Below are 22561 nucleotides of genomic sequence, written 5' to 3'. Positions count from 1 at the left end.
AAAAATTGTATCATTCCTTCTTCAAAATATTATGAAATACTCATCATTTTACAGTTTAAATATGATAAATGACAAACAGTTTTTCCCCAATTTTTTTTAGCAATTGATTTTGCAGGAGAGCAGTCAGGGGATGACGTCCTTTAACTTGTTCCTTATGGTACGGTTTGGTTTCACAGATGCTGAGCTCTGGGCTGAGATTGAAAGAATCCATGCAGTAAAGATTCTTGTTGGCAAACTTTGTTATTTAAAGTTTATTTCCGTATTTTTTTCCTCATTCACATAGAAAACTTATACACACAATATATCCACGATACATAAGATTCTGCACTGACCAACATTCCATTTTCTCTGCCTCTTCCTACTGAGAAGGAACTCAACCATGACAGGAATCAAAACATTTAACACGCAGAATGTTAAAAAGAATTGATGAAAAGAATTGGTTGTTCAATGCGAGTGCATTTTTCTGACAAGTGTATTTTCACATGTATGACCAAATACAGTATAGACACCTTTAGACTGTACAGAAAATAAAGCAATCATAGGAGAAATCCACCCCTCGTCGATAGTGTTTCAGACATTTCAGGCTAAGCACTAGTAAATAGAACTGCTGTTGCTTACAAACCAAAAGCTAAGAGATAAGAACTACTGCTGAATAATGATCCAGGATGTAATTCATGTGCAGAATGGACTCATGAGAAACTGATCAATTATTTGTCTGGATCCTAAACGCCCAAGTCCTCCACCACCAGTCCGTAACTCAGGACGGGAGAAAAATATGATGAAGCACTGTAGGCACAGCAGGCTTTTCATACTTACATTATATACACTTCCTTAAACCTTCTGTTTGACTTTGGATAATAAAGAGTTACCAAGGAGTTGCACCTTGATGATTAAAAAAAACAACACCTTTTCATCTATCAGAACAAATGTTCTATAAAAAACAACTTTTTTGAGTTATTAACTTCCAAAGCACAAAGTTAATCCCAACTGATTATGTGAATTGTAATAATAGTTATAATACCAAGCACAGAGGATGCTCAGCACTGTAAACCCTACACCAGAGCTCTCTCCGTCCTTTATGGAGTGCACCAGGGACAGTTCACCTTAGCTCCTCAGAGCTGCCAATCTTGACTGCATCTCTTCAATGTCCTCCTCCGATTCTTCATCCGAGGCCGCAGTGGCTCCTGCAGCCTCCATTTCAGGCAGGGCATCGACGACTTTGCTCGGTGCTTTGCCAAGGGCACCTAGCACAGCAAATACAAATATGACAAAGCTTTCAGTGTTATTAATCTGCAGTATACCTTTACCTTTGGTTCAGAAGATGGATACCAAAACGTTATTGTAGAACAGGGAAACAAAGACCTGCTGATTAAACAAATATTTGTACCTGCTGTGATCTCAAAGAGGATTTTGTCAACCTCCTCCTCTGCTTCCTCCTCCATCTCCTCCCCATCCTCCATGCTCTCAAATGTGTCTTCCAGCATTTCCTCAATGATTCCAGCCTGAAATATCAACAGGAGTACACGATAAGATGATTTGGCCACTCCTTCCGTTATAAGACAGAAAGTTTTGTTAGTGATCTGAGTCAGCTGCAGAGTCAAACGTCTTGTTGTAACTTGACTGTAAACATGATCTATGTATGTTGGATGCTGCTGCCGACCTTCATCATCTCCTTTGACAGCTCCCTCATTGTGGCCTGGATCTCTGGGACTTTGACTAGATTCTGCATAGCTTTCATGACCTCGGTGCTCTTCTGCAGGGCCCCAGCTACACGCAGTAAAGCTAGAAATTCAAAAAATAAACTTTCTTCACTGACAGACGTGGACATAAAGTTGACATTTTGGACTTAAAGATGAAAAAACATAGCTGCTGTACTCTGAAACTCACAGAGCTGATTCTTCATACTGAGCATCACAGAGTTCATGTGGGCTTTGGAGGCGTAAAGTTTTGTGACAGCACGTTTTGACTGGATCATCTCCTTCGCGAGGATCACACACACATCCCTCTGACCCTTCTTGGCAGCCTCTTTGATAGATCTTTTAACTTTCTCTTCCTCCCTTTGAATATCTGAAAGAAAAGGGGATGTGACAAATACAAGACAAATAAATTATTGTGATTAACGATTAAGTCATTGACTGCAGGGCGTATTCATTCATTTGTTCATCATTCAGCAAAATCTGATTACTGAGTCAATACTTCATGTATACAAGTTATTAATACTTTTCACTGAGCAATACTTAATTAACATCTTTATTAAGATTAAGATCCATTTATTCATCCCAAACACATGCACAGACATGCAAAGGCACACTCATGCAGGTAGGGAAATTTAATCTCTGCTTTTGACCCATCTGGTGCAGGACACACAGAGCAGTGAGTGACCATGTACGGCGCTCGGGGAGCAGATGTTGGGGGAGTAAGGTGCCTTGCTCAGGGGCACTAGACAGGGTAGGGAGACTCTTGGATTTTTGGACAGATCAATCCAGGTTCGTCTTTTTGTTGTCTCTCCTCGGAGTCGAACCAGAGACGAACCAGAGACCTTCTCTGCCCATAGTCCAAGTTTCTGCCACTAGACCACCGCCTCTCAGACCACCGCCTCTACTGGCCAGTAAAGTAATTCAGTTGGTCTCTAGTCAAATCTGTTTGTTTCATTAATGCCCCCCCCCCCCTTATTTTAGTTTATAACTACTGCAAATAAGTATTAATGTACTTCATGTCATTGCTTCGAGATAATGAATTGAACCTGAGTCAAAGCAGATGTAGAAATTGATGATTGTGATAATATCTATATTTAGTGCTGTTCTGTGGTGGTGGATTCAAATATTGACTGTATCTTACCTCGAATCTGTCTGTCAATCACTCTCGTTTCCTTCCTGATTTTCTGAGACCATTCATTGATCTGAAATTACACAGTGTTATTACAGGCTGTTAAGTGTGACCGCAACAGATACTGTATGTTTTTTAATGATTGCTTCAATATAAGTTTTTGCACTAAACTAAAACGACGACGAAGATGATCCCTGCTAAAGTGCAACATAGCACGAGGCCAGCCCGAGCTAGACAAATCAGGGTTTGTTTACACTGGCTGACAGTAGACTTGTGCTAGCTTACATGCTAACTGTCTAGCTGTCAACACACACACCAAAATATCACAAATATCTCGGATGATAGCGGATATAAACAAGCATAAAACCTTTAATACATTACTGATGATATTACCGGACGTGTCATTGATTGTTATGATATTTCTAACGAGCATATCGTCTCACATTCAATTAGCGAAAGTAGCAACAGTTTGAACGAAGCTGACTTAAAGTGACAGCTAACGCTAGCTAGGCTAGCTAAAGACTAATCGTTTTTCCCTTTCTAAGGAGGAAAATCTGAAAGACAGTGGTTGCCCTCAGCTGTCAGCACTCACCAGTTCTTTGGGTGGTTTCTCCGTTGATCTGCCGAACAGTCCCATCGTGGCTATCGGGTTAAATGCCGAGCTAAGCTACCTGACTAAAACTAGCTGGTGAGCTCAGTTTGTTAGACTGCCACTTCCTGTTCTCAGGCCCGTGAGGCTGCGTCCCAACGTGAAGGAGCGGCTTCCTGAGCAAGGAAACAAGGGTTCAAGTCAGGGTCTGTGCTTAAGATGTCACTTTAGAGGAGGGTTGTCGGATTTCTCTGTCATGCACATATGTAAATTAATGTCGATTGGTGTAATCTTATGGTTCCATAAAAATCTAGATGAAAAGTGGGGCAAAAGTGAACTGTTGGTGTGAATTAAAATAAGATAAGATAGATTTGATTAATCTTAAGGGAAATCATTGTTCCATCTTTAGATATAATATAATAAGATTATGCAATAAATTAGGCCTACAATAGACTACAACCGTTGAGAATTAAGTATAAAATAATATAATTGAAAGTACAATAACTTATGTGAGGCAATAATCTAATATTAAACTAAATTGGCAATAGAAGGTAGTAATGACAATAGGATTAAGTACTATAGGATTAATAGTGAACATAATATGATGCCAAACGTGGTTATATTGCACATGAACAGTAATATTGCATACTAAAATGTATTATTGCGCATCGTTTTGGTATTCATATTAATACAATTTAAGTAAATTGAGTGTTTTTTTCAACTGGGGCCCTGTGTTGTGCGAGGGCAAGTCCAGTTGGCCTTCCCCGACTGAGGGAAAGTTGGTGGGCCTCCTCCTGTTTTTATTAGATATTGATGTATTTGTTGATAATAAAAAAGTGAAGAATTCGGTTTTGAAAATTCTGTGTAAATGTAATGTAATGTAGAAAACAAAGCCACTGAAAGTTAAGGATACGGTGTAAATGAATTTGAATGTCGGGGCTTCAGGACACTTGCATGACACCACAGGAGCAGTATGGAGGCATTTCAAGTTTTTTTTAACGTTTAAAAAACGGTCACCATTTACTCCAAATGTATTCAATAAAGGCTGAAACGCTGCTTACCGCTGAAACTCCAAAAGTGTTTTGTTTGGACTCAACCACGTCAGCCACCCCTCCATGGGCATAATAGTGAGTAGACAATGGGTGAAATTTTCCTTTTTCGGTGAACTATCCCTTTAAACAAGAGGGGAAAACGTGCCTGTATTACCTGTGACGTATTCTCCATCGAAAGTGGATAGGGATTCTAGATTCTTCCGTCATCGGTTGGCAGTCGCACTAATCACGTAAGGGCGATGGGTGCAATTCGGCCAATCAGATGCGTTTCGGGGCGGGTGCATCGGCGTGGTGGAGCCGCTGGCTGACGTAGAGGCAGCGGAGCAGAGGGAGAATCCGCCCTGCGCATCACCGCCGCCCGGGAACGACTCTCTACGAGTTTGCTATAAACAGCCGGACTTACATAACAGCGAGTAATTCAGGGCGCGCACTCTCCGACAGCTGCCTCGTATATATTTACCCAAAAAGCAGCGGAGGACCGGACGGACATATTGAGTATACATATATACGTTTGTTCTCATAGGTGTCAAGTGCGGTCGTTGCGTGGCTTGGAAGAGCTGAATCGAAAGAGCGCTCGACATGTCAGTGGTCGGCATCGATGTGGGTTTCCAGAACTGTTACATTGCCGTGGCGCGGAGCGGCGGCATTGAAACCATTGCCAATGACTACAGTGACAGATGCACGCCGTAAGTATATCATCCTCTTCATCTTCATCATCGCTGTTTCTGGATGAGAGTTTGTTACGCAACCTGTGAGTCTGGAGGCGCACTGTCTGAGCGCTGGAGGCCTCAGGGGGGGATAACGGTGGTGATGGTGAGGAGGCCTGTGACTCCTGGTTTATTCACCGTCACAGCAGGTTACTGCGGGTCAACATGACGCTATGAGAGAGACGAGCCTCTCTGTCTCTCTCTCTCTCTCCCTCTCTCTCTCTCTGACATGGCCCCTTCAGTGTGCGTCAAGTTGACCCCGAATTAAATTCAAGTTGAATTAAAGGCCTTCAAAAATAAAATATCACATCCATGCTGCCCTTCAGGACCAGTTCGTGCAGGAAAGAAATCCACGCATCATGATAGTGGTGTGGCTTTATTTATTTATTGAGGATGCAATGAATGCTCTTATGTCATAACACAGAGATGCTTCTGCCTCTGAAGGTTGTTTTTTTGCTGCAGCAGCTTGAAAACAGGGATCCATAGTGAAGGGGGATCAGCCTAGTTACTTTAAATGATGAGGGATATTGTTATACCAAGGTGAACCAAGGTGAACCAGGGAGTGAAATGGTTGTCTGCTGAAGTCTAAGAGACCAAGAGGCCTTTTAGTAATTTGTTTTCTGCGCAGGATGAGCTTTCTTTGGGAGCTGAGCTTTTCCGTCTCGCTGCCCTAGTTTCGTGGCTCTCCCTCAGACTCCCCTTGCGTTATTTCCTAGCTCGAAATCTGCCCCTCATCACCCGACTTCTGTCTGTTACAGTTCTGCTTCGTCCACATCTGCCACATCTGTTGCAGTAACTGGATTATTTCTGTCGTAGCGTCCCTAATTCGCTCATGTGTGTTTGTGTTCCATCAAGGGCTTGTGTGTCTTTGGCCTCCAAAAACCGCTTGATTGGAAATGCAGCAAAGAGTCAAGTAAGATCATCCCATTTGTTTTTGTCTTATCTGTGTAATAACATCAACAAAGACACACTGTTGCTATCACTCTTACAATTCACATTTGCAGAGGAACTATGAAACATCTCATTGCGAAATGTATTTTATTATTGCAGATGATCACAAACTTCAAAAACACAGTCCATGGCTTCAAAAAGTTCCACGGCCGAGCACTTGATGACCTGTTTGTTCAAGCGGAAAAACCCAAACTGCCTTACAGCTTACATAAACTGGCCAATGGAAACACTGGAATTAAGGTGAAGCTCTGCACATACTTCTATTACGCTCAGTCTCTCTGACGCTGATCATTTTGCGCTTTCATCGCAAACCTTTTTTCATTTTAATTCAGCCACGATGCTGACCATGATGAGTGAGTAGGATTCACTGATGTCTACAGATGTCTTCATTGCGTTTGCAGGTGCGTTATTTGGACGAGGACAAAGTGTTCACTGTTGAGCAGATCACAGGGATGCTGCTCACCAAGCTGCGGGAGACGTCAGAGAGCGCCCTGAAGAAGCCGGTGGTGGACTGTGTCATCTCTGTGAGTGATGGAAGACAGAAAACCATCCACGTAATTCACTTTGTGGTTCAGTGACACACATTGATTGGTGCTCTGCCTCATAGGTCCCCAGTTTCTTCACGGACGCAGAAAGACGGTCTGTGTTGGATGCATCCCAGATCGCAGGGCTGAACTGTTTACGGCTACTTAATGACACCACTGCAGGTCAGTGCTCCTGTATGAATTGTAGAAGTGATGTTTAGGAAAGGCTGTACAAGACTAAGAAGTAACACGTCACAGATTTAGTCTCTAAAGGAGACATAATATAGTTTTTCAGTTTATCTTGTCCGGCACGGCCCCTAACAAAACCAGGTAAAGCGAGAGTAGAAACCGACCTTTCCTACATGTGCCGGAAGCGGTTGACCAATCACAGCAGGGTGGGCCAGCTGGCCAATCAGAGCAGACTGGGCTTCATCGGGAGGAGGGGGGGTCTTAAACAGACAGGAGCTAAAAGCAAGTGTTTCAGACTGAGGTTGAAAAGAGGAGCTGCAGCAATGTACAGTATGAGCATGTTCAATTTTTAAGTGATAATCCCAAATTAAGATTATGGACCTGAATATTATAGCTTAATATTGGAATATTTAATAATTCGTTTTTGGATGGTACCTACCTCTGCTGATGTCATATCGTAATAGTATAATATGTATTTGCAATGTTTGAAGAGGACTTCAGCATTTGGTTTCACTCTTAATGTTATAAAACCCTGTTTACTTTCAACAGTGGCTTTGGCCTATGGGATCTACAAACAGGACCTTCCTAATCCAGAAGAGCGGCCTAGAAATGTGGTGTTTGTGGACATGGGACATTCGTCATTCCAGGTCTCAGTCACAGCCTTCAACAAAGGCAAACTCAAGGTTCGCATTCAATATTTTCCCACCTTGATCTATCAATCCAACCACACCAGCGCCTTTAAACTCCAAGCTCATTGTCAGTCTGGTCCCTCAGGTCCTTGCCACGGCGTTCGACCCGTACCTCGGTGGGCGTTGCTGTGACGAGGTGCTGGTAGATTACTTCTGCGAGGAGTTTAAGGGGAAGTACAAACTCAACGTGAGGGACAACCCAAGGGCTCTGCTGCGGCTGCACCAGGAGTGCGAGAAGCTGAAGAAGCTCATGAGTGCCAACTGCTCCGACCTGCCTCTGAACATAGAGTGCTTCATGAATGACATTGATGTTGCTAGCAGGATGAACAGGTACAAATGAGTTTAGATTGATTTCTTCTTAATGCTCATATCACCATTGTGCAAATTTTTGCAATGTAAAGTTTTTTTCCCCTCTATTTGTATCATACAGGGGCCATTTTGAGGACATGTGTGCTCAATATCTGATGAGGGTAGAAATGCCACTGAAAGCAGCGCTTGAACAATCGAGTATGTCTTTCAAAGTTTAAATGTATTTGTCTGAATAACATATAAAGGAAGAATGTACTAAAGCCCTGTGTGATTCATGGCAGAGCTAAGCCGAGATGACATCTATGCAGTGGAGCTAGTTGGAGGAGCCACGAGAATCCCGGCCTTCAAGGAGCGGATAGGGAAGTTTTTCTGCAAAGACATCAGCACCACGCTCAACGCAGACGAAGCTGTGGCAAGAGGCTGCGCACTTCAGGTATGACTCTTCACTCACATGGATTGCTAATATTTTGCTTCAGTGTACTATAATGCCGTAAATGTGTGTCTGTGTGTGCGTGACGTGTGTGTGTGTAGTGCGCAATCTTGTCTCCAGCCTTTAAGGTGCGCGAATTCTCCATCACTGATGTGGTTCCTTTCCCCATCACTCTCCGCTGGAAATCACCAAAAGAGGATGGACTTGGGTAAAGACATAGGAGACAATATGTTTTAATGTTGTGATTGAGCGGTGTAATTTTCTGAAGTCATTCTTCGACATCTGAAATCCAGCTACGGCAACCAGCGTGAAGATACATTGTGTGCCGACTCAGTTGACCATCAGTCTGACTTTCCTCTCTATCTTGCTGCATTTACAGCGACTGTGAGGTGTTCAGTAAGAATCATGCTGCTCCGTTTTCCAAAGTAATCACCTTCCACAAGAAGGAGCCCTTTGACCTCGAAGCCTTCTACAGCAGCCCTGCAGAGCTCCCGTACCCAGACCAGAGGATAGGTATGGCATGGATCCCATTCTGCACTCTGAAAGATACAAATTCTTGTTAGGGATCCACTTCTTTGTTAGATTCACAGATTTTTGGGTGGAAAACTATGAAGATATGCAGCTTTTACATCAAGGAGAGTGGTGAACTTGTTCTTGGAATTTGTTTTGGATAGGGGGCATTGGGGCTGAGTCCCTGTGGGAATCTACAACCTAGATGGTAATTAGGTATAAGGCTCAGTCTACCACAGATGGCTCCTGTCTATGTGAACATGTGTGTGAAGGGATGTACTCTCAGGTGGATTAACAGTTAATACCATCAACTGCCTTCTACCTGCCTGTTCAGGGGAATATATAGATTAAAAAAAAAACGAATTTGTTTTCTTTCCATCCATCAGGATGTTTCTCAGTACAGAATGTGGTTCCACAGCCGGATGGAGACAGTTCTAAGGTGAAGGTCAAAGTGCGCGTCAACATCCACGGCATCTTCAGTGTGTCGAGCGCCTCACTGATCGAGAAGCAGAAAGGAGAGGGAGAGGACATGCAAATTGACTCGGAGCCAATGGTGCAGAATGAAGGCCGAGCAGAGGATCAGGTAAAGGGGCTCATTTTGTCCCCTCTGCTTAAGTGAGGGCAAAGTCAAGCAGTCAGCCCCCCAGTTTGAGTCACAGTAAAATGGTCTCTTCCACGCCTTGACATTGAATAATTTGCAATCATTTGTTTCCATTTCTTCATTTGATAAAACAACTTAAATACTACAAGTAACCAGGCTTGAATAAAAGCAGCTGATTGTGTGTTGTGTCTCAGACCAAAATGCAGGTGGACCAGGAAGGTCAGAGCCAGGGGGATCAACAGAACGATGACAATAGTTCCAGCAGTAAGGTCAGTGGAGCTTGAACTTTGGTTTGCTCTTCTATTTTCTTTTAAGCCAATACAAGTATCCTGTATTTTTACAAAATGACTCTTGTGCTTACATTTTGTAAACAGATTTGACAATTGAATGAGGCGAGGCAGTCCTACAAAACTCTTAAAAAAAAGTTTTATTAAAATGTAAATGCTGCAATTCAATGCATTTTTTCTTACAGTAAATCATGCTAGTTTGTCTGGTCTTAATGGTTTCTGATCCAGGAGGGTTCCTCTGGGGAAAAGCAGGACCCAACAGCCGGGGGAAGTAAGCCCAAAGCCAAGGTGAAGAGTGTTGATCTTCCCATCGCAGCCAACAACATTCGACAGCTCGACAGTGACGTTCTTAATAACTTTGTGGAGTATGAGGTAAGAGCTCCCGATGGCCTTGGCAGAAGCAGAGCGGAGTTCTGATCGAAATGGGGTTAAAATTTGATATGTGCTGTGTTGGCCTATTGTGATCTGACTCATCAAATTGCCATTATTTTTTTTGGAGCACTATTTGTTTTAAGAAGGGCCCACAGTTCAGCGATCACTAATTGGTTTGATCTTTTTTTTTTTGGTATAAATTGCTCCACATTTTGCCCTCTTCTAATAAAACTTTAGAATAAAGTTCTCCTAACAAAATGTTTTAGATAAGGGAGGATAAAGAAGAGCTTTAGGTCTGTTTCTTTAGTCCAATACACATGCAGGTCATATCTTAATATTAAATTGTATCATTTGACTTAATGGCAGATTTTGACATAAGATTTTTTTTAATCGCAACCACTCGTGAATTTCTGGAAAAATAATTTTCTTAAAAGCCACTTAAAATCTAAGTCGGTGCATCAATCTTTGCTTATTTGGTAGTGAAAACAAAATTCATATATTACTAATCTATAACCTTTTCATTAATCGGTATCCTGGTATAAACTAGAACACACTTTTTCAGAAAGGTATTAATTAAAAACTGTTATTTCTTTGAGGTTACCAGAGCTCATACTTTGTCATTTGTGTGTTTGTGTGTTTTTCCTTAAAGAGTCAGATGATTGTTCAGGACAAACTGGTGAAAGAGCAGAATGATGCCAAAAATGCAGTGGAGGAGTACGTATACGATCTGCGGGGCAAACTGTGTGGGGTGTATGAAAAGTATATCACTGAGGAGGTAGGTGCCGCTTTCTTACGTACGTCCATAATATTAGTCAACCTGATGTGGTAAAGTAAATGAGCACGTTGTATATGTTCGAACCTCACTAACAGGACAGTAACCGTCTGACACTGATGCTGGAGGACACAGAGAACTGGCTGTATGAGGACGGCGAGGATCAACCCAAACAAGTCTACGAGGAGAAGCTTGAGGCACTCAAGGTTTGTTTGTAGTTCTTTCAAGAAAATGTCTGTTTTCAACTTCAGATATGAACTTACTCGGCTATATTGAGGCATTTGAAAGGTTTTTAAGTTTTTTAAGAGACAGTAATGATCAAGTATTTTTGCAGAGGCTGGGGGAACCCATTCAGGATCGGCATAGAGAGCAAGAGGACAGACCCAGGGCTTTTGAGGAGCTGGGAAAGAAGCTGCAGCTCTACATGAAGTTTGTGGATTCATATAAGCAGAAGGTAAATTATTGTTTTTCCCGTGATACACTGTCCTGTAATAAAAAATTAATTGTTTAAAAATTAGACTTGTTTTCTCAAAGTGTCACAGTACAAATGGATATCAGATATTGAAAACAGTGGTCTGTGTCGTTCAATAAAATGCTTTTTTTAAGGTTTCTGTCACATTGTCAATTTTAGTTTCATAGATAGAACCAATCTTAATTCATTTATGATGTATTTATTATTTTTAATGTTTTAGTAATTAATAAATAAAGCATTAAAGCATAAAAAAGCACTTCCTCTCCTAACATCTTATTGAACACTTTAAGTACTTGGTATTTACACTTCCAGCTCTCTCTGAAGCCTTAATGTCTTACCCAAGTTCATGGCCACTTCTACCAAATGAACAAATTGTAAATGTCAAGACCTATAAAATAATCTTCATGTCACAATCTCTTTCCCAGGATGAACGCTATCAACACTTGAGTGCGGAGGAAATGAGCTCCGTGGAGAAGTGTGTGAGTGAAAGCATGGGCTGGATGAACAGCAAGATGAATTCACAGAGCAAACTCACTATAACCCAAGATCCTGTCGTTAAAGTAGCAGACATCATTGCCAAAATACAGGTATTTTAATTCATTCTTTCTTCTCGTTGAAGTGATGAGATCTGCCGATTTTTTTAACCTTTTGCCAACAACCCTCTCACCAGGAACTGGATGAGATATGTAACCCAGTGGTCAACAGGCCAAAGCCCTGCATGGAGGAGGCCCCTGAGGTCAACGACCAACACAGCGGTGCTCATAACGGCCCGACTGCCAAAGAAGGAGCAGAGTGGAAGGCAGACGCAAAGGGGAGCCAGCAGACAAAGCCTGGCACGAAAGAGATGGAGGTGGACTGAGATCTGTGTCTGAGACTCAACCTCGGCCTCCATCACTGCATTTGCCACCACTGACCATTTAGACAGTAGAAACATTGATACCTGGGACCACACTTCAAACCTCACCAACCACTTTGTGGAGTCGACCCTCATTGGACCTTTGGAGGTTTTTCTTCTCAACCTTTCGTCCTCATGTGTGAAAAGTGTGTGCTTTATTCTCTTACTTAATAAATCAAAGAATGATGCAATAGATTAAACTCTGATCCTGACGTAAAAACTGTTTCCTCTGTATCGTACAGCAAGGTGTACTTCGTGTTTGCATTCCATGTGTCTCATAATAGTCCAGTATCAGCAGTTAATCATCTCACTCATAAAAGAAACAGTTAGCTTTGTGCAATCAGTTACTATTGAGGAGATATTAGTATGTATGCAATAATACAAATTATATATATTTGTATTCAATGAGTTTGAAATGATGTTCATGTTTAGAGACTGTAAATAGTATTTTAGTAAATGAAAGCAGCCAGCATGTACATAAATAATATAGTCCTAGAAATCCCAACCACAATGCTTGACACATCAAATATCTTTAGTAGATGACTGGTTGGCTTTTATCTTTTTCTTGCTTTTTCTATTAGGGTTTAAAGATGGATAAAATAAATAAATGTAATCTCAAAGTGGGAACATTTCTTTACACTGAAAAATATTAGATTTCATGGGATGAGGTAAGGACAGCCCACCGTGGAGGTTACATACTGAGATTTGTTGGAAAAACAATTAAGAAGGACACTGGTTGGCTAATGGCAAATGAAATAATTACACGCAACAATTGTTTGTAACAATTGATTATCGTGTGTATCCGTGTCGTTCATGCTGCTTTTGATAAACTATAATATTTTCTACTTTACTACATATATTTGACAGCCTTACTTAAAAGTTACTTTTATATTTTTGGATTTTAGATACTGGATGATTTAACATGCTTTAAAACCCTATTGTTAGAGAATAACCCAGTACTAGCTTCCAACCTTGTCTTCTGACGTCTTTTAAGAATCACAGTCTGCTGCACCTTGTGATGGGATGTCCTGAGGCTGCCCCCTGCTGGCTGCTGGGTTCCTCTGCTGCTCTTGCTCGGTTGTGCAGCTTGTGATTAACTAAAGTTGTCCATAAAAAGGAAAATTCTTTATTATCCTTCAAGGGCAATTTAATGTACAGGACAAAAATAAACCGATATATACAATGTAAATAAAACACAATTTAAAAACCCTTTAGACTAAGAAGCAGGGAAAATGAGCTTTTATAAATTAATTGATAAGTCGACCAACAGAAAATTACCCGTCAACTATTTAGATATTCTAGAAACATTTCATTCTACTTTTAATTTCCTGTAGTGTTTCTAATTATTACTAATGTTGGTGACTTTTCCAAGTGAATCCACTTTATTTCAGCATGAACAAGAAAAAAAGCAAAACCATCTCATACGATGAAGGTTACTCTATCTCTTCAGTTACTAATTAAGCTCTGTTCAGTAAGACAAACAAAGGGATAAAAGAACTGGTGTTAATGAAAATGCAAGAGAATGCAATGAGCTTTGCTGATGAAATAATACTGCATAGTCACATGCATTATGCGTTGGGAGCACAGCATCCTGGTTTAAATGTTACCATCAACACATCTCCTTTGTTACTCTGTGTGCAACAAGCATACTGTGTCAGGGTGAACATTTTAATTATTACACTGCATACAGTACAAGCGACACAAAAGTTTTGTACTAACAGGAGAAAACTTCCTTCAAAGTCGTACACAACACGGATGATGCGTACACAGTTGTAGCGATGGTAGATACTTGTGTATTCAAAACAAATGAGCTTTTAAAAGACCTACCTCTCAGTAACCGTCAAGTAGATAAACTACAGGTCTATTAGAAGAATGTAGATAAACCATTAATATTAGAAGAAGAGAATTTCCTTCTCAAACAGAGAAACTGTCTCTGTTTACACCTTAATACTAATGTAGCTTAAAGACACAAAACAAATAATTAAATCATTTCAACATGCATCAGGAGACATTCAATTATCTGAAATAGTTTTAATAAAACATGCACTTGTCAAAGTGTCGGTGTGCTATGTCTTGAAAAACAGCTCCGGATTTCCTATCACTTGTCTGTGCACATGTACTAACTTTCTGGAGGCCAAGTATGAATTACGAAATATGAGAATGGATTAAAAAAAAAACCTAACTTGTGTAAGAGTGTGTTGTATTTTCATACTATGTTTGGAACCGTCATCAATGTGTACCGGGACGTTTACATAATACATTTTTAAAAAGCACTATTGCATTTTAACCAAACTTAATTTCAAATTTAAATTTTTCCAACAAATTTGTCCTTTTATATGCACAGCCACTGCATAGTAGGTAGTATCAGCTCCAGAAGATTTTGAGGTACGACCAGATACTCTGAAGGTACATAAAATGGAGGGATAGTCCAAAGGAAGCGGAGAAACAACACATCAAGGCATAGCATGAGAGATGGATGAAGTTGATGTGCTAATAGTCCAATAAAACCAAGTATATTTCCTGTCAGCTTCCCTCTTTAGCAATGTGCAATATCGAATTAGCTTGGACCCCTAAAGAATGTTTGTATTAAACCATGAAATGGTGGTCTCAATCTCCTTATTCGCCTTCCCTCAATGATTCTCAGAGCAGCAATCCAAGTCGCAAACAGAACCTGTCCCATTGGATGTCGGGGGACGGCCATGGCGAGTTGACCCGCCATGGCAGTTCCACTCGACGCCGCTGGATGCACAAAAAGAGAAAAACAAAACTTAACAACAACAACCTCACAACAGTTCCTCATAGCAGCATGATGCATACAAAGAGAAGTATAAAAACCTCCTCATAGTAGGGACATTTGCTGATGTCACCACCCGTGGCTCCGTGGACAGGAAAGCCAGCATCTAAAACATCCTCCTGGATGGCTCCCTGTGTGAACACAGGCGGCGGCTCGCACAGAATTTGCGGTTCGCCAAAACTGACGTACACGCTGCGGTAATAGACTGTGGTTAGAGTCAAAGATGAATCAAGAAAAGATTAAATGATCAGGTGCACAATTCAGAAAGCACCGCAAAGTAGAGGAGGAGAAGAAAGAACAATATAGAGGTAAGAATCAGCCCGATTGTGGACATCGTTAATGTGTAATTTAATGTGTCTGCCTGTGTATGCATCTGTATACAGTACAAACGTTCTTGGGGATGCATGACAATTTGCGTGTGTATGTTGGGGGGCTTGTATCTATCTACTAAGCTCAGTACTTATTTCATGATACATTATTTTCTTATACATTTTTAACACTGTGATTGATGAAAGCACAACCTGTTTACATGTTTAAACGTCAGACTCTAGCCCTGAAAGCACAGACCTGACGACATGTATTATACACACATGCAATACACATGAAAAACTCTAAAGATACAAAATGAAAAGCCCAACTAAAGTCAGACAACATGTATAAACACTGGCTTTATAGATTCACTCGTACACGCTTGGAGCCCTCTTTAAGGGGGCGTGGCACACTCCGCTTGGTGTCGAGCAACGTAAAGTGTTGTGACGTCAGCACGGCAGTAACGGGCGGATATATTCAAAATGGAAGAAGTGGCAAAGTTTTGGAGGGGAACGGGGGAACTGCGTTTATCTGCCCCGTGAGGACCCGTGCACCGGCCGTGCATGAGCTCCACGCACCGAGGAACTGTGGAACAAACCCCGCATGAAGCCGCGAGGCGATAAACGGGCGCCATGAGTGTTTCTATCGGAGAAAAGATCGAGGTGAGTTCTTTGTTTGGCTAACGCTAGCGAGCTAACTTCAGACGGGCGCAGCTAGCTCGAGTTAAATGTACGTTTGCAGCTCATGCTAACGGTTTAAATAGCTCGCGAGGCTGCAGTTACCTGCTGTTTGCTGCTACTTCGTAACGCTAAATGTTTACTACATTAAAGTTGGACGTATTGAACCTATCACTATTCGCTACTGTGATGCTACGGCCATTTAACTTACAATAACGTAAGCATTGTATTAACCAACGCTTCATCGTGTATGGCTGCTGGTGTTTCCTGTGTGGAAAGTGGTTGCTTTAATAAAACAAAAAATGCTGTTTATATTTTTGTTATTACTATTGTTATTGTTGGTAGCGTCCTTTGCAGCCTGGGTGTGTCAAACAAACAGTCTTCCTCCTCCTCCTCCTCCTCCTCCCAGCATCAGTTTGGTGATGTCGCCTGGAGACGGCTACGAGTGGCCCCGGTGAGCGGGAGGAGAGCCGGGATAATTGAAGGTTGTGGTTGGGCCATATGGCAGCGTCAGGTGTCTGACAGTTAACGTTTGTTGTGGGAGGATTTCTCCGATGCCAGCTCGTCGGGGGTCCCTCGGACTGTCCGCTTACTCTCCGGTACAGTCAGCATGTCGCAGGCGAGGGGGACGATGTTTGATCAAGTCATTCACTGTCTCTTTCAAAACCTTTCTGGTGACATGCGGACCAGCAGGGAGGAAGAGCAGTGGTTATCTTATGCTCAGGAGCTCAGGATCGAGGTATCAGGATAACAAAACAACAAAAAAGAGTCTGCTTGTATTTAGAACTTAACAGAGTTGATTTCTATCCTAAACCTTACAAGTGATCGTTTGTAGATGTTAATGTTTATTCCTCTGTCTTTTTCTATAGGACTTTAAGGTCCTCACCCTCCTCGGGAAAGGCTCATTTGCATGTGTGTACCGGGCAAAATCGCTAAAAACGGGTCTGGAGGTGGCCATCAAAACGGTAAGAATCCTTCCTTCACTATTTACGTCTTTGTCCGTGATGGGAGGTAATTAGAGCTTCTTCTGTACGTTGAAGCGCAAACAGGAACTGTTGGATTTTAGACCTTAAGTCGCCTCCCATGGGATCGTCGTGGTCCCTCGCCTCCTCTTGGCTGAGGTCTTAAGAGTTCAATGTCTTTGTGGGCGACAGATTGACGATCAGCCACCTGAACTAACCACCACGCTCCCATTTGATACGTTGATCCTGTTAGTGGCAGGTGGTTAATTATGTGTCTGTTGCTCCCGTCTGCAGATTGACAAAAAAGCGATGCAGAAGGCTGGTATGGTCCAGCGCGTGACAAACGAGGTGGAGATTCACTGCCGATTGAAACACCCTTCGATACTCGAGGTAACGGTTGCAAAGCTCAAGTTACAGTGGATCATAATCCCGCAACAGCAAGCTTCATATGGATTTTCTTTGTGACATTAATTCTAAGATATTCCTCTCTGTAAAACTTGCTTCAGTTAAAGGCAAAGTAATCCAATCCTGTACATTTACAGTGTGCAGCATGTCATCTCTGTTTGAGTCTGGGTATTGTCTTTGTCCGGGTGTTGCCATGGTCATTTATTGTGTTCAGTGTTATCATCATTCGTCCAATTTCATCTTCCAAATTTTAGGGCTGGTAATTGTTATAGCTTTAACTATTAACCATTGTTTAGATACTGTTGTGCATTTTCAGTATTCCCATATTTTTTCTGCACCTCATGGCTACAATATTTCAGACTGAAATCCAATCTGTTTGTCTTCTCATCTTGACATGATGATAAATACAGTGTTATTCATATCATATTTTTTTATTTTAGCTATACAACTACTTTGAGGACAGCAACTATGTATACCTGGTGTTGGAGATGTGCCACAATGGAGAGATGACTCGGTACCTTAGAGAGAACAAGACGCCTTTCTCCGAGGATGAAGGTCAGGAAGAATAACTTAACTTTGAAGATTAATAAAGAATTAAGTTGCAGCAAATGCTCTCTGTTTTGTGAGCTGCCTGTCTCTGAATGTTTTTTTTTTGTTTTCCACAGCAAAACATTTCATGCATCAAATAGTGAAAGGTATGCTGTATTTACATACTCACGGCATCTTGCATCGGGATCTGACCTTGTCCAACCTTCTGCTGTCCAGCAACATGAACATTAAGATAGCAGACTTTGGTTTGGCGACTCAGCTCAAGCTCCCGACTGAAAAGCACTTCACCATGTGTGGAACACCCAACTACATCTCCCCAGAGGTGGCCACTCACAGCGCTCATGGTTTGGAATCAGATGTCTGGTCACTGGGCTGCATGTTCTACGCCTTCCTGATGGGGCGCCCTCCATTTGACACAGACACAGTCAAGCACACCTTGTCCAAAGTGGTTCTTGGTGAATATGAGATGCCAAGTCATATTTCTCTAGAGGCTCAGGATCTGATCCATCAGCTGCTCCAGAGAGACCCCAACCAGCGGCCCAGCCTCTCTGCAGTGCTGGACCACCCGTTCATGACCCACAGCCTGCTGGTCAGGACCAAGGAGCTGGTGCTGGGGGATGAAGGATCCATGGACAGCGGTATCGCCACTATCTCCCCAGCCTGCACCTCCTCCACCTCAGCCAGCAGCGGCAGCCGCCTCCAGAGGAGAACCAGGAACATGATTGGCCCGGCCCTGCCTAATCGCATGATGCCCATTCCAAACCTGCAACGCCAACCGATCAGTGCCTGCTATGAGGACGGAGACCAGTGGCATATGCAGCACCCGGGAGACAGATTTCATAGAGAGGGCAGGAGCAGGGCCTTCCCTGGTGGAGAGGGCGGACAGCCTCATTCTCAATATCTGAGGAGGGCTCATTCCTCAGATCGCTCTGGCTCTTGTTCGTCAGGACAGGGGTCGAGTCATGAGCTAGAGAGATGCCACTCAGAAGACACCCTGACTGTTGTTAGAAGACCAGTCTTCTCCATGCCCTCCACCCAACACCCATTTTCAGAACATGGAAGACTCCCATCTCCTCCTGTCAAACAATTGGCAAAGTAAGACTTCTCTCCATTCATCTTCTAATCATTTTTCACATGTAACATGACACTAACGGATTTCATTTGAACTGTTTTCAGTTCTGGGTATTCGTTATCCACACAGACGGCACATCCACCAAGCCTGCAATTTCAGGACCTGGAGGGAGTCACCAACTGGCTCAATAATGACGGTGAATTAGATGTATTTTTTTTAAAAAACATTTTGATCTGTGAATATGTGACAGATTTACGATTTATTGCTAGAGCCTTATGAGCGAGCTTATTTAATTTCAACACTTTTAGTAACTAGAAGGAAACTCGTCCTTTTTGACCATGTTTAAGAAAGTGGGGGAAAAAATCCTTGATTTTGGGATTATCGGGATTAGATCCAAAATTTGCCCGCTTCTTCTTTGGATCCATGCCCCACTGCTCCGTAATGAATGGAGTAGTTTATGAGTAATCCTACTGACAGACAAACATATGGCAATAAAAACATATCCTCGTTTGCGGAGCTAACAAACGTCTATATATGAAATCATTTATAGCTGTTAGTGAATTTAATCTGAAGCACAGAGACTTGTCCAGTCAAACCCAAAGGGGATTACAATTATGAATTAACAATTAAACTCTCTTAAAAAAAATAAAATACAGAAGTTTAAGCAAGTCTAAACCAATATTTTCTCACCTCAGGCTCTGGACAGAGGCCAACAGACGGCAGCACTCACAGTAGCAGCAGCAGCAGAGGACCTTTAGGGGTTCACAACTCCTGGTCAGATAAGCCCATGGGCCGAGGGGTGAATCCACACCACAGCCAGAACCATCTGCACCACCAGCTGTCCTCCAACCCTGATTCATACAAAGAGAATATACCTGGAGCAGAGTTCCAGCCTCTTCACGGCAGAGAGTTAAAACCTCCTTCAGCCAGACCCAGCACAGAAAAGGAGAAGAAAACGCTGAGAGACATAATCCTGCCTCTGTGTGCGGCCAGGCTGAAACCTATCAGACAGAAGACCAAAAATGCTGTTGTAAGATATTGCTTCTTATGTTTACATTTTTTTTAATTTAAAATAATATTCACCGTGTGAACATTTTCTTCAAGTCTAAGTGATGTTTTCTTGTGTTTCATACAGGTGAGCATCATGGACACAGGTGAAGTGTGTATGGAGTTGTTAAAGAACCACTGTGGTCAAGAGAGAGTGAAAGAAGTCCTTCGGATTTCCTGCGATGGTTCGATGGTGAGCTCACGATGTGGCACACGGCTTATTACTCAGTAACTTGTAGATTTTCTGTTGGAGGGTAGATATCATAGAAGCACATTCATATTTTGGGATAATACTTTCTGTATTATAATAATACATTTTGGGATTGGTGCCTTATTATTTTTTTGGTCTTATGAAGGTGACCATATACCAGCCAAACAATGGAAAGGGCTTTCCTGTGCTTGACTGCCCCCCCGCTCCTCCAGAAGACATTCTGATTTGTAGCTATGACGATCTTCCAGGTATTTTAATGGACACCTCACACTCAATAACGTAAATGAAAGTAAAAATTGTGTTGATATAGTACTTAATATCTTTGTTTTTCTTTCTGATAGAAAAATACTGGAAGAAATACCAATATGCCTCCAAGTTTGTGCAGCTTGTGAAATCCAAGACTCCTAAAGTGACGCTTTACACCAAATACGCTAAGGTCATGCTGATGGAGAACACTCCCAGCGCAGACCTGGAGGTTTGCTTTTTTGATGGTGAGTTATTGTGTGTGTTGAAACATGTGATCTGACAGAGGGAGAAGACGCACTGAGCTAATGAATAACGCTTCATAAACATGTTTGTCTCCAGGAGCAAAGTCCCACAAGACGTCAGAGCTGGTGCGAGTTGTGGAGAAGAGTGGGAAGTCGTACACAGTGAAGGGCGAGGTGGGTCTGAGCGGCCTGAGCCCAGAGAGCAGGCTCTACGTGGAGCTGGCGGACGAGGGCCACAGCATGTGTCTGTCACTAGAGGCCGCCATCACTGCGGAGGAGCAGCGCAGCACCAAGAACATCCCTTTCTTCCCCATAACCATCGGCAGGTGAGAGGAGGATTCTGTGGATTGTTCGCTCCATGTTTTCTCATCTTGTGTGATGTTTGATTAATGTTTTCTTCGTAGGAGGCCTACGAACCCAGACTCCCCATGCTTGTCGACCCTGCACCCCCACCCAGTGCCCCATGATTCAGCTTCACCGCCTCATCCTCCACAGATAACTCCTTCGGCGAGTGTTTCAACCTCACACTGTAGATGTATGATCATATTAAATGGTTTAGATGCCTCAACAGTTAGAGCTCAAGTGTTAGACAGCAACATATTAAGAATCATTGCCAAATAATCTTTTATATCATCAGCCCTTATATTGGCATTGGAAATGTATATCTCTTAATACTGATTACGGACACATTTTGGCCCCCGAAAAAAATCTGTCAGACTTTGTTAACAGTCATTCTGGTCGACAGCTTCACTGAGATTTTTCCTAATGTGTTTTTAATTTGTATTTTCAGATGATGTCATACAATGGGTCAGATTTCACCTCCGCCAGCATGAGTAAGAAAAGCTCCCCTGTGCGACAGGACCTGGTGCAAAGCGCAGGAAAAGTGGTGAAGTCAATATTTGTGCCAAACGTTGGATGGGCATCTCAGGTAATCATTTAATATATGAACCCATTATAAAATGATCTACAAATAAAATCTTTCGGTGATTTAGAGAGCGGGTCTCTTGGTTTATGTCTCTGCAGCTGACGAGTGGAGAGGTGTGGGTTCAGTTCAACAACGGCTCTCAGCTGGTGGTTCAGGCTGGAGTTTCCTGCATCACCTACACGTCTCCAGAGGGGAAGATCACCAGGTATGAAACGTGCTTGTGTGTTTTTCAGCTGTATTATTAAAACGCTGGCTGCTGGGATTCAGCTGATAAAGTAATGATGAGTGTTGTTAGAGAGCTTTTCTAAACTGGGAGATTTACTGGAGCTGTAACGGGTATTTAACCGTCGCGGTTAAACTGCATAGCTGTAATGGGTATTTAACCCGTTACAGCTATGCAGTCGCTAATGGATTGTTGATCCATTTTTACGCGACATCTTCACCTTAATCTGAGACATGTCTGCCATCTCCACAGGTATAAAGAGAACGAGAAGTTGCCGGAGCACGTCAAGGAGAAGCTTCACTGTCTCTCCACCATCCTCGGACTGTTGGCGAACCCGACTGCACTTCAACTCCACCCTCATAACCAGTAACATTTGGTGATTTTAAAAACCAACAACCCCCCGGCAGCTCTGAGCCCTGAACTGAACGTAGCATTAGAAACCTTTACACTGTCATTTGTCTGGCGTTCCTGTAAATATCTGTTTTTTTTACCTGTACAGAGGACTGAGATTATGAAAATATATTTTTATTAGAAAAATGTTGTATGGGGTCAATTGGCCTTCTTGTAAAAGTGTATATGTATCTGTCTTATGTCCGTCTTCAATCCTATGAAATGTTAGATTCAGAAATGCTGAAGCAATAAACATCTGGAGGCTGTGTGGTGAATGGCATAAGTTTACTCTTTGCACTTAATGAAGGCATGTTTGATCAAAATAATTAAAGTA

At 42.3% G+C, this 22561-nt stretch overlaps 3 protein-coding genes across 4 annotated transcripts; 2 read left to right on the top strand and 1 right to left on the bottom strand.

The window, feature by feature from the left end:
• Positions 1 to 236: 236 nt before the first annotated feature.
• Positions 237 to 3574, bottom strand: chmp3 (charged multivesicular body protein 3). The gene is made up of 6 exons (XM_062397785.1): positions 3419 to 3574; positions 2839 to 2899; positions 1888 to 2067; positions 1661 to 1782; positions 1388 to 1502; positions 237 to 1244 (listed from the first exon to the last, which is right to left on the bottom strand). The coding sequence occupies exons 1-6, from the start codon at positions 3461 to 3463 to the stop codon at positions 1105 to 1107; spliced, it is 663 nt and encodes a 220-aa protein (XP_062253769.1). The 5' UTR covers positions 3464 to 3574; the 3' UTR covers positions 237 to 1104.
• A 1214-nt stretch (positions 3575 to 4788) lies between these two features.
• Positions 4789 to 12802, top strand: hspa4l (heat shock protein 4 like). Of its 2 annotated transcripts, XM_062398051.1 has the most exons (19): positions 4789 to 5153; positions 6030 to 6087; positions 6225 to 6365; positions 6527 to 6649; positions 6733 to 6832; positions 7388 to 7521; positions 7613 to 7857; positions 7958 to 8034; positions 8118 to 8269; positions 8368 to 8474; positions 8646 to 8779; positions 9163 to 9359; positions 9572 to 9646; positions 9893 to 10036; positions 10686 to 10811; positions 10907 to 11014; positions 11143 to 11262; positions 11706 to 11867; positions 11951 to 12802. In XM_062398051.1, exons 1-19 carry the CDS (start codon positions 5047 to 5049, stop codon positions 12137 to 12139), a joined length of 2499 nt encoding a protein of 832 aa, XP_062254035.1. In that variant the 5' UTR covers positions 4789 to 5046; the 3' UTR covers positions 12140 to 12802. The 2 variants fall into 2 exon arrangements, with proteins under 2 accessions (XP_062254035.1, XP_062254036.1); XM_062398052.1 differs by lacking the exon at positions 6030 to 6087 and having other exon boundaries at positions 4790 to 5153.
• A 2935-nt stretch (positions 12803 to 15737) lies between these two features.
• plk4 (polo-like kinase 4 (Drosophila)) lies at positions 15738 to 22502 on the top strand. Its single transcript, XM_062396977.1, has 15 exons — positions 15738 to 15940; positions 16825 to 16920; positions 17212 to 17307; positions 17763 to 17877; positions 17988 to 18966; positions 19048 to 19139; positions 19639 to 19973; positions 20079 to 20183; positions 20347 to 20449; positions 20543 to 20692; positions 20787 to 21015; positions 21094 to 21196; positions 21480 to 21617; positions 21713 to 21819; positions 22090 to 22502. The coding sequence occupies exons 1-15, from the start codon at positions 15911 to 15913 to the stop codon at positions 22205 to 22207; spliced, it is 2796 nt and encodes a 931-aa protein (XP_062252961.1). The 5' UTR covers positions 15738 to 15910; the 3' UTR covers positions 22208 to 22502.
• The last annotated feature ends 59 nt before the right edge of the window (positions 22503 to 22561 follow it).

The sequence above is a fragment of the Platichthys flesus genome, chromosome 10 (assembly GCF_949316205.1).
Source record: "Platichthys flesus chromosome 10, fPlaFle2.1, whole genome shotgun sequence".
NCBI classification, from domain to species: domain Eukaryota; kingdom Metazoa; phylum Chordata; class Actinopteri; order Pleuronectiformes; family Pleuronectidae; genus Platichthys; species Platichthys flesus.
Note: the sequence above shows the minus strand (reverse complement) of the source record. Positions and strands in the feature narration are given on the sequence as shown.

Bases quoted from the DNA above. Each gene is read 5' to 3' on its own strand.
- plk4 (XM_062396977.1), top strand. From the start codon at position 15,911: ATGAGTGTTTCTATCGGAGAAAAGATCGAG. The intron at 16,921-17,211 runs GTAAGAATCCTT...TCCCGTCTGCAG, and splicing joins TGGAGGTGGCCATCAAAACG to ATTGACAAAAAAGCGATGCA. The intron at 20,450-20,542 runs GTATTTTAATGG...TCTTTCTGATAG, and splicing joins TAGCTATGACGATCTTCCAG to AAAAATACTGGAAGAAATAC.
- hspa4l (XM_062398051.1), top strand. From the start codon at position 5,047: ATGTCAGTGGTCGGCATCGATGTGGGTTTCCAGAACTGTTACATTGCC. The intron at 8,780-9,162 runs GTATGGCATGGA...TCCATCCATCAG, and splicing joins GTACCCAGACCAGAGGATAG to GATGTTTCTCAGTACAGAAT. The intron at 9,360-9,571 runs GTAAAGGGGCTC...GTTGTGTCTCAG, and splicing joins AAGGCCGAGCAGAGGATCAG to ACCAAAATGCAGGTGGACCA.
- chmp3 (XM_062397785.1), bottom strand. From the start codon at position 3,463: ATGGGACTGTTCGGCAGATCAACGGAGAAACCACCCAAAGAACTG. The intron at 2,068-2,838 runs GTAAGATACAGT...CTTTTCTTTCAG, and splicing joins GATTGACAGACAGATTCGAG to ATATTCAAAGGGAGGAAGAG. The intron at 1,503-1,660 runs GTCGGCAGCAGC...TTGATATTTCAG, and splicing joins TGTCAAAGGAGATGATGAAG to GCTGGAATCATTGAGGAAAT.